Source organism: Thermobia domestica, chromosome 3 (assembly GCF_964235325.1).
Source record: "Thermobia domestica chromosome 3, izTheDome1.hap1.1, whole genome shotgun sequence".
NCBI classification, from domain to species: Eukaryota; Metazoa; Arthropoda; class Insecta; order Zygentoma; family Lepismatidae; genus Thermobia; species Thermobia domestica.
The window spans coordinates 93,280,901-93,295,416 of NC_137456.1; the positions used below are offsets into that span (position 1 = coordinate 93,280,901).

Here is a 14,516-nt window from a genome sequence, read left to right on the forward strand (position 1 = left end):
AAGTGGTGACGAATCTTGGACCTTCGAATACGACTCAGAAAAAAAGGCAGAGCGCAGAGTGGCACACGACGTCGTCCCCTCGCCCAAAAAAGGCAAGAATGAGCAAATCGAAGGTCCGAGTGATGCTTATTATTTTTGTCTATTCCAAGGGAGTGGTCCATTTTGAATTTGTTCCACCTGGCCAACCAGTCAATGCCAAATTCTATGTCGAAGTACCGAAAAGGCTAAAGCAAAGGGGCAACCCCGTCACGCGCGAGATCAAGAAGTCCTGGAAGCTGCACCATGACAATGCTCCCAACCACACCGCCTTTATGACGACCGACTACCTGACCAAGGCCGGCATCTCAACGCTCCTCCAGCCGCCTTACAGTCCTGATTTGTCCCCGCCCGACTTATTTTTTGTTCCCGAAGATTACAAAATCCCTCAAAGACAGCATTTGGGGGCCCTGGAGAACATCAACGACGAGGTTACTAAAGGACATCTCTGTGACGGACTTCCAGGAGGCTTATAAAGCATGGAAATCGCATTGGACCAAGTGTGTTGAAACAAGAGAGATATATTTCGAAGATTATTGAGTAATTGTACGAACCGGTTCAATATATTTCTTAAAATAAAAATTGGGGCATTATTTTTGGGACAGACTTGGTAATTTAGTTTTTTTTGTTTGTTTTGCTGGAAGAAATTGACATTTATTTATACACTGTGTATGTGGCAAAATACAAAATTCAGTAGGAGATTGCTAGATGTATTTTCCTAATAATGACAAATACTTTTTTACGCACATACTAGTTGTAAAATTGGTAGATTAACTGGACAAAGGCTCACTGGCGGATTTTTGTTTTTGCGGCGATGAACCTGTCTATTCGTTTCATAAGGTGCCTACTCAAATAAACTAAATATTACAGGAAAGAAGAGTATCTTGCTTGCCATTAGATGCTGAACAGTCTTCTTACAATGTTCATTAGGTTTTGTGGTATTAGAAAATAATTCAAAATAAACACTGAGTTCAGTTGAGTTGATTTTGAGTTTAACGTTCCTTTCAGCAGCGAGGCTATATGAGACGGGACCTACTGATTAACGTGGAATCCGAACCACATCAGCTCCCGCCGGGAATCGAACCCGGTCTCCCACGGCAAAGGCGCGTACGTTAACCGCTTAATACCAAGGACCTCAAAATAAACACTGAAATTTGAGAGTAATGTGATTTATAAATAGTCTGTGACAGAACCGTTACTATATATATCTTTTAGACAATAGTATGTGAATTCTACAAAACACCACTATCGAAATCAATAATAGGTTAATTAGTATATTTATTAATACACAACATAGTAGGGTTTTTTATAAACCAGGTGTATTACAGACTACATAATAGGTATTGTTCATCTCAATAATAGATTAAAAAATGTGCAGAGACCATTGTATTGATTATCTCTTTGTTTAGACTTAAGCATACATATATGTTTACATTCCTGTATAAAACAAAAATTACTCATCTAGTATGCTAATAATAGTTGCTTAAAATTGTATGAAGTTTCAACGTGGCGAACTATTTCTGACATGGTATCTGGTGTTGGCTAGTACACGTCTTACGGTGATAAGCAATACGAAGATGGATTATAACTTGGTTCAATATAACCTGGAGTCAATTAAGAATTGTCCAGCAAAACTACAGGGACATCATGAGAGTTAGCAGTTGTTCATCATATACTCCACCACAGTAATTATATATAGCATGAATATGGACACTTTTGTGATGTCAGAAGCTGTTTCCTTTATAATGTTTATATATATATATGTGATTGTCAGGAATCACGTTTGAGAGGTGATTCCTGACACCAAGATAAGACAAAAAGTAGAGACCAACCTGGGTGCACAAACGGTTCTTTACGGAATTATAGGCTGCCAAAAACATGAAAAAACGAACTTTAAAGGTCCATAGCTCCAAAACTATGGGGCCTACTGTAGTCGGGTCAAGACTTTATTTAGGAACTAGTATGTGCCCTATCGAAATATTCCAGTTTCAGAATCCTGCGGTACTTCCGCAACCATTTTTATAGATGGAGTCTAGCTATGGGCATTTAATTTGAAGTACTCACTAACTACCTCTTTAAAACTGTTGCGGATAGATAGATAGATAGATAGATAGATAGATAGATAGATAGATAGATAGATAGATAGATTGATTGATTGATTGATTGATTGATTGATTGATTGATTGATTGATTGAAATACATACAGGCACTGGCGCAAATCCCGGGGGACATGTCCCCTCCAATCTTGGAACTGGGGAGGACTGTCCCCCAATAATCCGACTTGAAATGTGTTTTTTGAGGAAAAATGTGATGATTTGTGTCCGATTGCTACAAAGGAAAGTGAGATGAAATTGATGTCCTCCCAGGATAAGCCTCAAATCTACCCGCTTCCCAATGTTGAAGACAACTCTGCTCCCTGATCCTCCACAGGATTGTTTTTCAACTTCACAATTATTTTGATACCCCGATATTGAAGACAGATTTGCGCCGCTGCATACAGGGTGTCCATAAAGTCCTTGCCACCCCATGCATCTGTGAAACGACTGCGAATGTGAGAAAACGCAAAAACATGTCCATAATTATTGTGAGGGGCTTGCATTTTGAACTATAAAAGGTCCATCCCAGACACCTCCATATAAGGGTACGTGGGGTCAACTTGAAAATTTTCGTTGTGTTTTTGCGTTTCTCATATTGGCAGCCGTTTCGCAAATAGAAAGGGGAGGCAACGGACTTTATGGACACTATATATATATATATATATATATATATATATATATATATATATATATAGGGTGTAACGGGAGGTAGTGCAAATACTACAGTAGATGATTGTACGTGACTAGTACATGAAAAAGTTCTTATGAACATATATCACGAAACGTCTAGTTTTCGAGTAAAGTTAGAAAAAAGAGTAACAACGAAATACACCACGTACATATTCACCGATTTATTACTAGTAGAACCATTAATGAAAGTACATGTTTTGGTGAATGACTAGTGGTATATCCTCAAATACAGATGGTAGTGTCTCCACAAACTGAAGGAAAGTCTGTCCATTCAGGGTATTTTTAAGACGATTGGCCCCACAACAAGTATCAAGCGCATAGCACGTCGGCTCGCGGTCGGGTCTCAAATGGCAGTGTCGCGAAAATTACCGGAGGAAGGCTTGCATCCACTTCAGTGTGGACAAAGACTTCATAATGGTGACGAAGAGAAACGTGTAGCCTTTTGTACACGGGTAACACAACAGGAGCACTTAATTCTGTTCATCATGTTCACTGACGAAGCTATTTTTACGCGAGATGGCATAAATGATAGTCACAATTAGCATTATTGGTGTGATGCCAATCCGCATGGCAAAATGTCTATACATTTCTAGCACAGATACTCGGCTAATGTGTAGTGTGCAGTGTTTCTTCCAGACATCTGCTCCCCCCCCCCCCCGAGTTCTGAGAGTGTCACCCGGAGGAGACCAAAATAATACGTCCATAATATTATAATAAATAGAATATTACCAGCAGTGCTCCAGGAATACGAAGTGTGCCCTCCCCCCCGAACATAGTTTCTGAAAGAAACGCTGGTAGTGTGCCGTGGTGAGTGACATAATCTTTGGCCCAATAGTACTAGACAATATCCTGAATGGACAGACTTTCCTTCAGTTTCTAGTAACACTACACCTGCCTTTGATGTCATACCACTAGACATTCCCAAAATATGTACTCTCATTAATGTTACTACTAGTATAAAGGTAACCAAGAAAGTTCTGTCGCTTTTTGTGGAGGTATGTGTTCAATTGGCCCTCACACCGTGATTAAATGCAAATGGAGATAAGGCGGAGGTCAGTTGGTGTTGGTGTTTGTATATCCAACATACTACCTAGTTGTGGCAGTTCAGTTACACCGTGAACTTGCGTAAGGACAGAGTGAACATGGGACCTCCACAGAGTGTATGCTGAACAGATTTGATCGATAAACTCAATCTGTAATAATACTAATAAACTACAAGAATCATTGTATAAATGTTGATAGGAGGCACCAGTCGCACAGTATCAGAGTTCTAACAAGACGTTGATGTGCCAGAACAAAGCTATGAAGCGTTCCGACCTGGTTTAGGCCTTGTTATTGCACCCCAAGTTTCACATTAAAATAATTTGCCAATAATTTTCATGAGTTTTTAACTTCCCGTTATTCAGTTGAGAGTTTCAAAAAATGTCACCATTTCAGGCTCTGAAACTATACTAATAGGTTTATTCCTGAACTCTTTGTGAGATCGTAAAACGGCTTTTACGTAGACATTCACATATTGTTCTTTGTTAATCATATTCCATAGATATCCAAGGGAAATTATTGATATTTCCATTATTTTTAAAGATTTCACTGTGCCTGCAAACTTTATTGTCCCGGAACTGGCATGGGACCTGCAGGACGTCCCATAAACAAATATTATGTAGGAAAGTAGAGTCCACACTCGATCGTTGCCTCGAAATATATAATCTTTTAATCAAAAATAGATCAATTTTTTTGTACAAACAATTAATTTGTTGTTATAAGCATACCTAATGCATCCTAATCAGATTCTTGAATTGTTCTCGTAACGGTATTAGTGTTTTATAGAATGTTGCTAATGATGTCGCAGTGCCTGTTTCAATAAATCGGTAAAGAAGCCCCAATAAACGTTAAATTTCATGTCAATAACGTACGAGTAGGGTTACCTCAATGTGACCAAGCTCAAAGATAGACAGAGGACTGACATATAGAATGATAACTAAAGTGTGTATTACTTGAAATGCAGATTTTACAAAATTAAAGCCTAATTAAACAGGTGAGCCAATTAATATGTATTTTACTGTAACGGTCTTGGTTTCTGTACGCTCGACTTGATTACAGGGAATTAAACTTCCATTGTTGCTTGTGTTGCTCTGATGCAGGAAACTAAGTTTTGAAACTATTAATATTATATTTTCAGATGAGAAATGAAGAACAGCGTAATTATTTTATTTCCTCGAACTCCCGAAAAAGTTCTAAAACTTTGATACCAAGAATATGCCAAAAACACTATGAATATTAGAGAAAGTTTTTAAACTACTCAACGGGATTATTTTGATAAAAAGTTACATTCTCTATTTCTATGTAATAAAGTGGTTCCTAGAATATAACAACGAACAATGGAAGTTGTAACAGTGCAATTTTCCTTGTTTTCGAAGAAAAACACAGTAAAGTCAGGTAATATAAAACAATCCTTCTAAAGAGAACCAATGTCCGTACATTATGTAACAATTCAGAGTTTAACCAGTTGTAAAGTGTTACCATTTGCCTTCAAGACAATTATTGAACTTTTTTGTTGAATCGGAAGACAATATACTCTTCAAGGATTTAGTCCTGTTCTCTATAAATTACGTTATAAACCTACACTGTTATCATATGTAATTAATTTTAACACAATGTATTACTTTCCATTACCAATATCGAGATATTCTCTCGTTAGGACAATTAATGTACTATAACAGATTTTCTCAGCACTTCCGTATCAAACATAAGCTAGAATAATTGAATATATGCCTTATTCTCTCTCTCTCTCAGTGAAATCAAAATTATGATGATTAGCAAATATTCATTTGGTGCTAAAAGATCATATCTAAACTTAGATTCAAATTTGAATTCTGTATTTTTTTTAAAGAGTAGATTACACTTACTGAGCGGAGAGAAAGTATTGGGTATAAGCATGTGAAAGTAGTTAAGTTCTCTTTTATACTTATTGATTTAAAATATTTTTCTTCTACTTTTTTCTAGGGGTAAAAACTCTATTGAAACCATCTGCTTGTTGTTGGCCTACAAGATCAAATATCCTAACAACTTCTTTCTTCTCAGAGGAAATCACGAATGTGCTAGTATAAACAGGTAAGCATTATTATTCTATATTAACTATTTAGAACATTTAGCAATTAATCACTTTCATAAATCATCCGTTTCCTTTAGCCTAATGGGCATAATCATGAGACGTTAAACTTAAAGAGTCAACTCAAAAGTCTCAGTTCGGTGAAGTTTTCGGTAAGGAGCGCTGAAAAATCTACTTCCTTTTCTTCCTTCCTTTACCTTTTTTTCTTTCTTTCATTTTCTTTAATTGTTAACCAAAGTGAAAGTATATTTTGAGCCTTGCGTCCTTCCTATATCCCTTTTCTGAGACAGATAAAATATAAATTTTTAGTTCAAAGAATTTGAATTGTCTCACTCTCCTTTGTGTATGTGCTCCTGTAAAGGACGAATCATGCAGTCGCTTCTCTGAACCTTGTCCCAGCCGGCCAAAGGAACGAGAACCAGAAATATTCACAATTCAAATGATATGTCTGCATAAGTGTTACTACGCTTGAGACACAAGAATGCATTGACCGCAAAAGGACTGAATTTGTTCCCCCAACGAATTAATACTTCAAACAAGAAAAAATATAAATTTCGGAGGGGCCGGTGCCCACATTACTTTCACCGTAGATCCCTCACTGCTGCTGAGGATAGTTCAGACCTTCAGATTTCCAAATTTGCAATAAAACAAAGTTCATAGAGTTGAAGTCAAGAGACTGGTGTCCATTCCACATAAGCTTTTTTTTTAAATAAGCATCTGGGAAAGATACCATAGGTTATTCATTTCAATATAAATTAATTATTGCGACAATATAGAAGACACTAATAATACAGGTAATTGGATATAATTCAATGACTAACTACGAACAATTAAAATCTGATCATAGACGCATCTGATTTGAGTCATGGAACTTCCTCTTTCTTAGCCACGGTATGCAATCACCATACTGCTTTTAGTATGAGATATTCTTGTTCAATCTCCAGTAGACATGCAGGACTTTATTCTGATCAATGATACGAACACTAGCAAAATATGGTGGCTACTAAAGTTAATTATTAGTTAATTTTTATGCAATAGCTTGTATTTCCCTTTCTTTTATGTGCGTGTGAGTGTGTCTCTGTGTAATATCACATGATTCCACAAGTCTTCAGTTTATCTTTGTTTCCCGATCCAATGTGAGTTTCTTGTGAAGAACATTGTGGGTTTTCTTGAGGGTCTCTTGTTTCCTCCCACATCATCATTCCACAAATTATATCATCATCATTCCCTTTCATCAATTATTTCTCGTTCAACCTACTCGGCATAAACGTCAGACGCAAAACTTGTATTTTTATTTCCTAGTATTGATAATTCGATTTTCCCCTGATTACTTGTAGACCCGCACATCGTTACTATTGTGAGGGTTGCCTATACTCCAGTGATGTCGGAGGGAAATTATATTCAAGAAAGAAAAAAAAAATCGCCATATGAAAAGTTGGTATCATTTTGTAGGCTTTGTGTATCTTTTCAGTCATCGTAAATGGGGAAAGCTATGGGATGTTTATAATAACAGGTCGATTATAGGTTATATTGCGTACAATATATAAATGGTATCCCACACACCCGGTGTACTATTGAAACTGCTGAACCTGAATTATTACACATTGAATGGAGAATAGAACTTACATGTTGTGTGTGGAGAGAAGTGTGTGTGAAAGCATGCACACGGAATATAGTCTAGACATATGTATGTCTTTTTTTTTTTTTTTACACCATAACGAGCAACGCGTTAAAATGAAAATTCTAAACAGCATAATTAGTACTGTATTGACGTTAAAGTTGACCACTACCAAGAAGTACAGACATGGTGTTGCAAAAGAGAGAGAGAAAAAAGATACTTCCCCAATCAATAGCTACAGATTACTAATAGTGCAGAGTATGTTTTGGGAACCGAGAGGAGAAGAAAAAGTGAGACTTTTTAAGGAAATGGTTAATAACAATACAGCGTTACTTGATTTGCTTCAGGAAAGGGTTGAATGTAAAAATTTTTGTTTTTGTGACGATAAATCTTTTCTGGATTTTTAAGCTGTAGGATAAGTTAGTAAGTGTATTAACTAAACGTGTAGTAGTATTAAACTAGAAGTACGAATTGACATATTACGTAATATGTTTAAGAAATGGAAATAAGGAATTATTTTAAGAAAGTACATAAATTCGAGTCTACAAAAGCCCCATGCTTAACTGGTTGAAACCATTTAATTTATATATATATATATATATATATATATATATATATATATATATATATATATATATATATATATATATATATATATATATATATATATATATATATATATATATATATATATCCAGTACTTTTTAGTCAAAATAAATGCAAATCATTTATGTTTTAGTTAGTACAGTAGAATATGCTTTATCTAATGCCTTGAACAATCGCTTTTGAAATTCACAGAAATGGTAAAAAAAATATGTTGAATTTCACAGATAAATGTTATGTAACATTTATCTGTAGTCTCGTCATTGATATGCACAGAAATTGTTTGCAGTTAGTCTAATTAATTTAATAGAATTATTATTGTAATTAGATTTAACAAAAGAAAAAAATTATGCTAGTTATTTTACAGTATTTAGCTGCAGTTCTGAAGACATTCTTCAGTATTGGTTAGAAAGATCTGTCCCTTACTTCCTTTCTAAATTTATAAAACTATTTTTATCTGTTGTTGTGTCGTTGTGTTGTTGTGTCTCAAGGATACTAAATCCTTGTAAGATGAAAGAACATAATCTCCAATAATGTCGACAACAACCATCTATATTCTTGGCATCAATGATTGGAACGTGTTTCTTGTTGGTTTAATTACCTTCCGCCGTCCATATGAGAGATCTGTACTCCATATATTCAATGTCAACAGAACTTACAGTCTACTGAACTATACTATATTTACTGATCATACTAATTTGCCATAGTAGAATCTTTTCAGAAATTGAGTCCATGCACTCTAGCCTTCAAGTGACCTACTAGTATTGACCTAAGAATTACAGACCTAAGAATTACTAAGAACTACTCCCAATATAATTTGTAACCTTTTACGCCAACTTCATTTATTCTTTTACCTTACCAACTGTCGTGACAGTCAAGCATAATTTATTCTCCAGCAGTGTCATAATTAGTTGATTTCTCTTTTTGTATTTTATACCTCCTCTTTTCTACTCTAGTATTCCTAACAATTTCTCTTTAGATTTTCGTTCTACTGGGATAATTTTCTCCATTTCTTCTATACTACTATTCAACAAATGAAAATAAAACTTTTGCTACATCATATGTACATAAACGAATCTAATGGTGTGTAATTTATGTTCCTGTATCAATTGCAACAAATACAATACTGGAAAGTATCATCCGTCATTTTAAAGAAGACGAAGCTACATAATATTCTTCATTCTTATCTCCAGACTTACAAGTTGTATGACATTGTGATTTAGGATTCTAATGAGTATAATTCAAAAGAGTATTTTTTTAAAGGATGATATTAAATCATCTTCGTATAATTGTTACAGTGAAGTTAAAGTAGATTGAAATTATGATTAGCTTATGTATGATATAGTGATAAAATAATTTAAAGGGCTTAGAATGTTAAATATATCACAACATAATAGCAAGAAAGTAATATCTCAGTCTGACGTGGACTTAATATCTCACATGGACGTAATATCTCAGTCTCAGTCTCATGTGGAAAGTAATATCTCAGTCTCAGTCTCACGTGGAAAGTAATATCTCAGTCTCTCAGTCTCACGTGGAAAGTAATATCTCAGTCTCTCAGTCTCACGAGTCGCTCACGTATACGAGACTCTCAACGAGTTAAATAAACCTTAGTACTGCATGCCATCTATACTTGATATGTACATATTGGTTTCTTATTATTGAGTTGTGATATACTTAATCACAACTCCAAGCAAGCCTTTTATTTCCTTTTATCTGTCTGAGATGCAGCAGCTGCTTAAACAGTTCAAATAATCATGACTTCAGATTAACACTTCATTCTCTTTGTAATAAAAAAAATACTTTGAATTAATTCATAATGCCATATAGATTGAAAGATAAGGAAGAATGTATATTACACCACTTCGTCTTTTTCGAAATGACAGATGATATTTTCTAGTGTTATAGTTATTGTAATTGCTCCAGGAATTTACCATTATAAATCCAATGCCACAGAAAATAAGGATCAAAAAGATATTGTGGAATTAATGATTTGGGACGTTATTAAGTGTCTATTTCCTTGGAATGCCTTAATATCTTCAAACCTATATGTACTACAGTCTTGGCAATAGATACGACGTCTTATTATATTTTATAGTTTCCCTCCAAGAGAATCAACATTAAAACCGGAAGGAAAAGTAAATTTTTATAGATTCCAGTTTCAATAGAGGGATTAGCGTGACGATGGCAATATAAGACGTAGATCGATAGTATAAGGTGGCATTTGAACTATCGTAACGCGTTTAATACTCTCCACCTGCGATATGCCCCAAGTCAACATGATCAAAGTCGAGCGCACTAAAGACTACACCAACAAGGGGGGTGAGAATAGGTTATTTTAACATTTACATCATCTGTTACTGTAGTATATTTTAAGGTAAAAAATAATGTCATTTCTTGTAATGTTTGGCCATTCTGTACTCAAACTGTCATTCACTCCCATATTTACAGTACTCTTATCCATAAGGTTTGCCTTTAGAGTTATATATGTTCATAAAATCCCTAAGCCATTTAAGACTTACTTTCATAATAATAATAATAATAATAATAATAATAATAATAATAATAATAATAATAATATCGTTAATTTTGCAATTATAAATTCAATTTCGATATTTATTATCCATAGCAAAATAACTACTTTTAGTTTGGTTTTGTGAAGAAGGGAATATTTATGCTCTTACCTAAACTATATATATATATATACTACGCTCAAAAGTTTTCGGACACCACTGATTTTTATTAACATCTACTGTGAACCTATTATTTTCGAACGAGAACTTTGCTGCTGTGTGCTTCCTGTCTAAAGAGCATCAAATTTAGCAATAGTTGAATCAAGACCTGAGAGATATGCATGATGATTTCTATAATTGTAATTCTTAAAATAAAATAAAAATATATTTTGATTTAGCTACTCCCTAGCAACAGTGTAGAAAGGGAGGCAAAAGATTAGTTTTGTTTGAGAGATGTAGATGTTGGAACCCAATGCAGTTACTAACATTCGAAAGGGAAAACAGGTTTTACATATTTTGTAGTTATCTGTACTTATTTGATATATTAACGTTTGAAAAGCTCAAATACTATATTTTGGAAAATGTTAGTAGCACGTTTATATAGTAACATATAAAATTAAAAATAAAAGATGCATTATTGACTTAAGAGTTTGAACATATATTTTTTAATGTTCAATTATGTGGAAAGAAAGATAAGGAAAGAAAAAGATAGAGGGCCAAATTTCATATCTTTCCCTGAAATTAGGTAAGGTTATGAAATTTAACTTTACATCTCAAGTTCGATTTGTAAAAATGCAGTAAATCGAATTTGGACTTTTTGCCATTTTAGCTACGATAATTATTTCCTTTACCTTCACGACATTTCACATTTACGAATACCATGTAGACTAATACATATTAAATTAATCCTTTCGTTAATAATTACGAATTTTAATAGCATTAAACTGCTTTGCTAAAATTACCGCCTTCTGTGGCTTTTTTCCCTTAAATGTAAACCTAACTGATGAATAATATTTTTATAGCTAACCGAAACTTACAATCAACATACAAAAATCTGTTTTGCTGCAAATGACGTTGATACTTTATCAGAATTGAATTGTTAATTTGAAGGGCGATTTATCAATGCAATTGACAAGATCACTTGGCACGTTAAACAAATATTCCTTTCAATTAAATTACAATAAATTATAGTACTGTATGTATATACCAAAACATCGTGTAATTAAACGCATTAAATAATTCCAAGGGCATCTAACAAATTATTCTAATCACGTCTAGGTTTTATAATCAAAAACCACTTACATTAGAATTTGGTGAATGTAAATTAAACAAAACGCGTTGAGGTAATTAAGACTAAATTGACCTTGAAGAAAGTGGAACAGGATGTCGTCCCACCCCCTCATCCACAGGATTCGATTTTTACTTTCTTCTCTCCGGAAGTAACATGTAGAGAGTGTCAGTCTGGAATGCTGGGAATGTAGTGGCCGTATTGATCAGTGAGTGAGTGAGTCTCCATGGAAACAAGGTCTCGTGCGCCCTTCACAACACCTTCTGCCTTCACCGAGCGGATGTCTATCACCTGGCCAACAACTCAGGTAGTGGGACTACCTGGTACACAACTGCTAAACTACGCACTCACTTTCCGTTTTCCCGCCATTTCTTTTGTTTACTTGGCAACTTTCCTTTGTTTCCCCTTCATTGATGCAAAATGACGCTCTTACGTGTTAAGCTTCAATCTAACAAGGACAGCCCCTGTAGCATGTATGGTGATATTGAATTTTCTCATGTCAATGTCACTATTAGAGAACTAAATTGTTTGATCAAAGGCATTGATATGTTGCACCATTCAACGTATCAAAACCAAACTGTAAACTTAAAAATTAGTGAAATTTCCCGGGATATTTTTTATTATCATTTCTATTCGAGAATAAACAATAGGATGGTAAAATTAGAAAATTTAGATTTTCTCAGAAACAGCTCAAACAAATTTCTTCAAATTTCACCAAAAAAAAAATCTACAATAATACTATAGTTTTGCAGTATTAGTTTTTCTTGGAAAAATTCATAAATGACAATTCATTAATGGAGTTAGTTTTTCTCTGACGATTTATTTACAACTCTAACGAATTTGTTCATATTTCATAAATAATCATTATTCAATCAACCTTAAAATATGGTGCGTCCAAAAACGTTACTCGACAAGTGAAGACGAATTTTTGTAAGGTGATTTTCTGGTAAGACCTACAATGATTTTGCCTACATTTCATTTCAATAAATTTTAACAACATTACCATTTTCTGCATTCCTTTTCTGTCAAAAAAAAATATGTCTAAAAACGTCACTCTATTAGTGGGGTCTGTTTATCTATACACTTTTCTTTATAATACCTAGAATTTTCTTCACATTTCGTAAATATATATTTTAATTAGAACACTATATGATGGCATAATCAATTTTCCCAGACAAAATACATACACAGTGTACAAACTAGTTTACAAGTAAACTTAATTTTGCATAAAAATTGAGTTCTGTTGTTTACGGAAATTTTCTAGAATCAAAGGAGCGTAAATTCATCTTTTATTCTTTGCTGGTTTCAATTCCACACAGTAAGCATTGCGAAAACAAAGAAAATATACACCATACTGTATCAAAATCGAATAATTTGGACTAAAGTTATTATTAAAACTTATTTGTGATCTTTTTTAATAAGATGACTTAGCCCTTCTCATTCATTTATCCTTAAATGATACTTAAAGTTTCAAATAAAATTCATTCCTAATACTACCAAAAAATACCAATAATACTGTATATAACATCTCCATATTAATAATAATTATTTCAACTCACATCTGTGTTCATTTAAGGAGTTTGGTTTACGAAAACATTTTTATATATTTACTCTGTCCGTCTATGCGGGCCACAAAATATCTTAAGAAGTAGTTTGATAAATCACCATTAATGTTGGCCAAAATATAGAGGGTGAAAAGTCAGGAACCGACTTCGTTGGTGAAGGTGATCTATGCACTAAAAGTGACAAAAGTCAACCATTTCCGGTTTCAACGTTTATCACTATAGAACTAAAACAAGTAATAGGGAGCGAGAAAGGGTTTCGCGTAATCGATTAAGCGTCCCAAGAATATATTTCATTTCTATCCTTAATTCGGTATTAAAATATGAAATGGTAGAAATCCGCTACAAATTAGGATTTCAATATTGAACTACACAGAGCAAAAGCGATAGGAGATAGCAAGAAACGGTTTGTAGAAATCGATTCAGTGCTCTAGGAATAGGTACCATTCAGTGCCGGATTTACGTATAAGCTAAACAAGCTATAGCTTTGGGTCCCACTATCTTGGGGGCCCCATTATCTTCAATAGCTTAGGGCCCCACCAAACCTAAATCCAACTCCGGTACCATCTGCTCTTTCAACCCTCCATTCAAATTGGAAGTAGTAAAAATCAACCATTTCCGGTTTTTTAACGTTGTTCATTAAAAAGTAAAACGATAATAGATAGCGAGACGCAATTTTTCTGCAAGCTATTAAGCGTCCCAAAATTTCTAAGAATGGACAAAATCTCTATTAATCCTCTATTAAATCTCTATTAAGCATTTTCTGATTCATGCGTGGTCAGTACTTTTATTTCTCTAAAAATACAGTATATAAAGAAATAATACATTACATACACAGCAATATTAAGATAAATGTATGGTGTTCTTTGGGAAACACGTTCCGAGCCATAGAGATTCATCTTAGAATGGAAAACTGTTTCGTTAGTCACCTACTTTACAATTTTACCTGGATAAACACCTGGAACGGGGCTACCAACTGCTGTCAGTGCCGAGAAATGTTA

At 34.2% G+C, this 14,516-nt stretch overlaps 1 protein-coding gene across 1 annotated transcript in view; it reads left to right on the forward strand.

Annotated features, from left to right (window-relative positions):
• Positions 1 to 14,516, forward strand: part of LOC145680613 (uncharacterized) — a 253,122-nt gene that overhangs the window by 167,287 nt on the left and 71,319 nt on the right. The window contains exon 3 of the mRNA XM_081751295.1: positions 5,826 to 5,933. Within this exon, the coding sequence (XP_081607421.1) occupies positions 5,826 to 5,933 (108 nt within the window). The remainder of the gene's footprint in view (positions 1 to 5,825; positions 5,934 to 14,516) is intronic.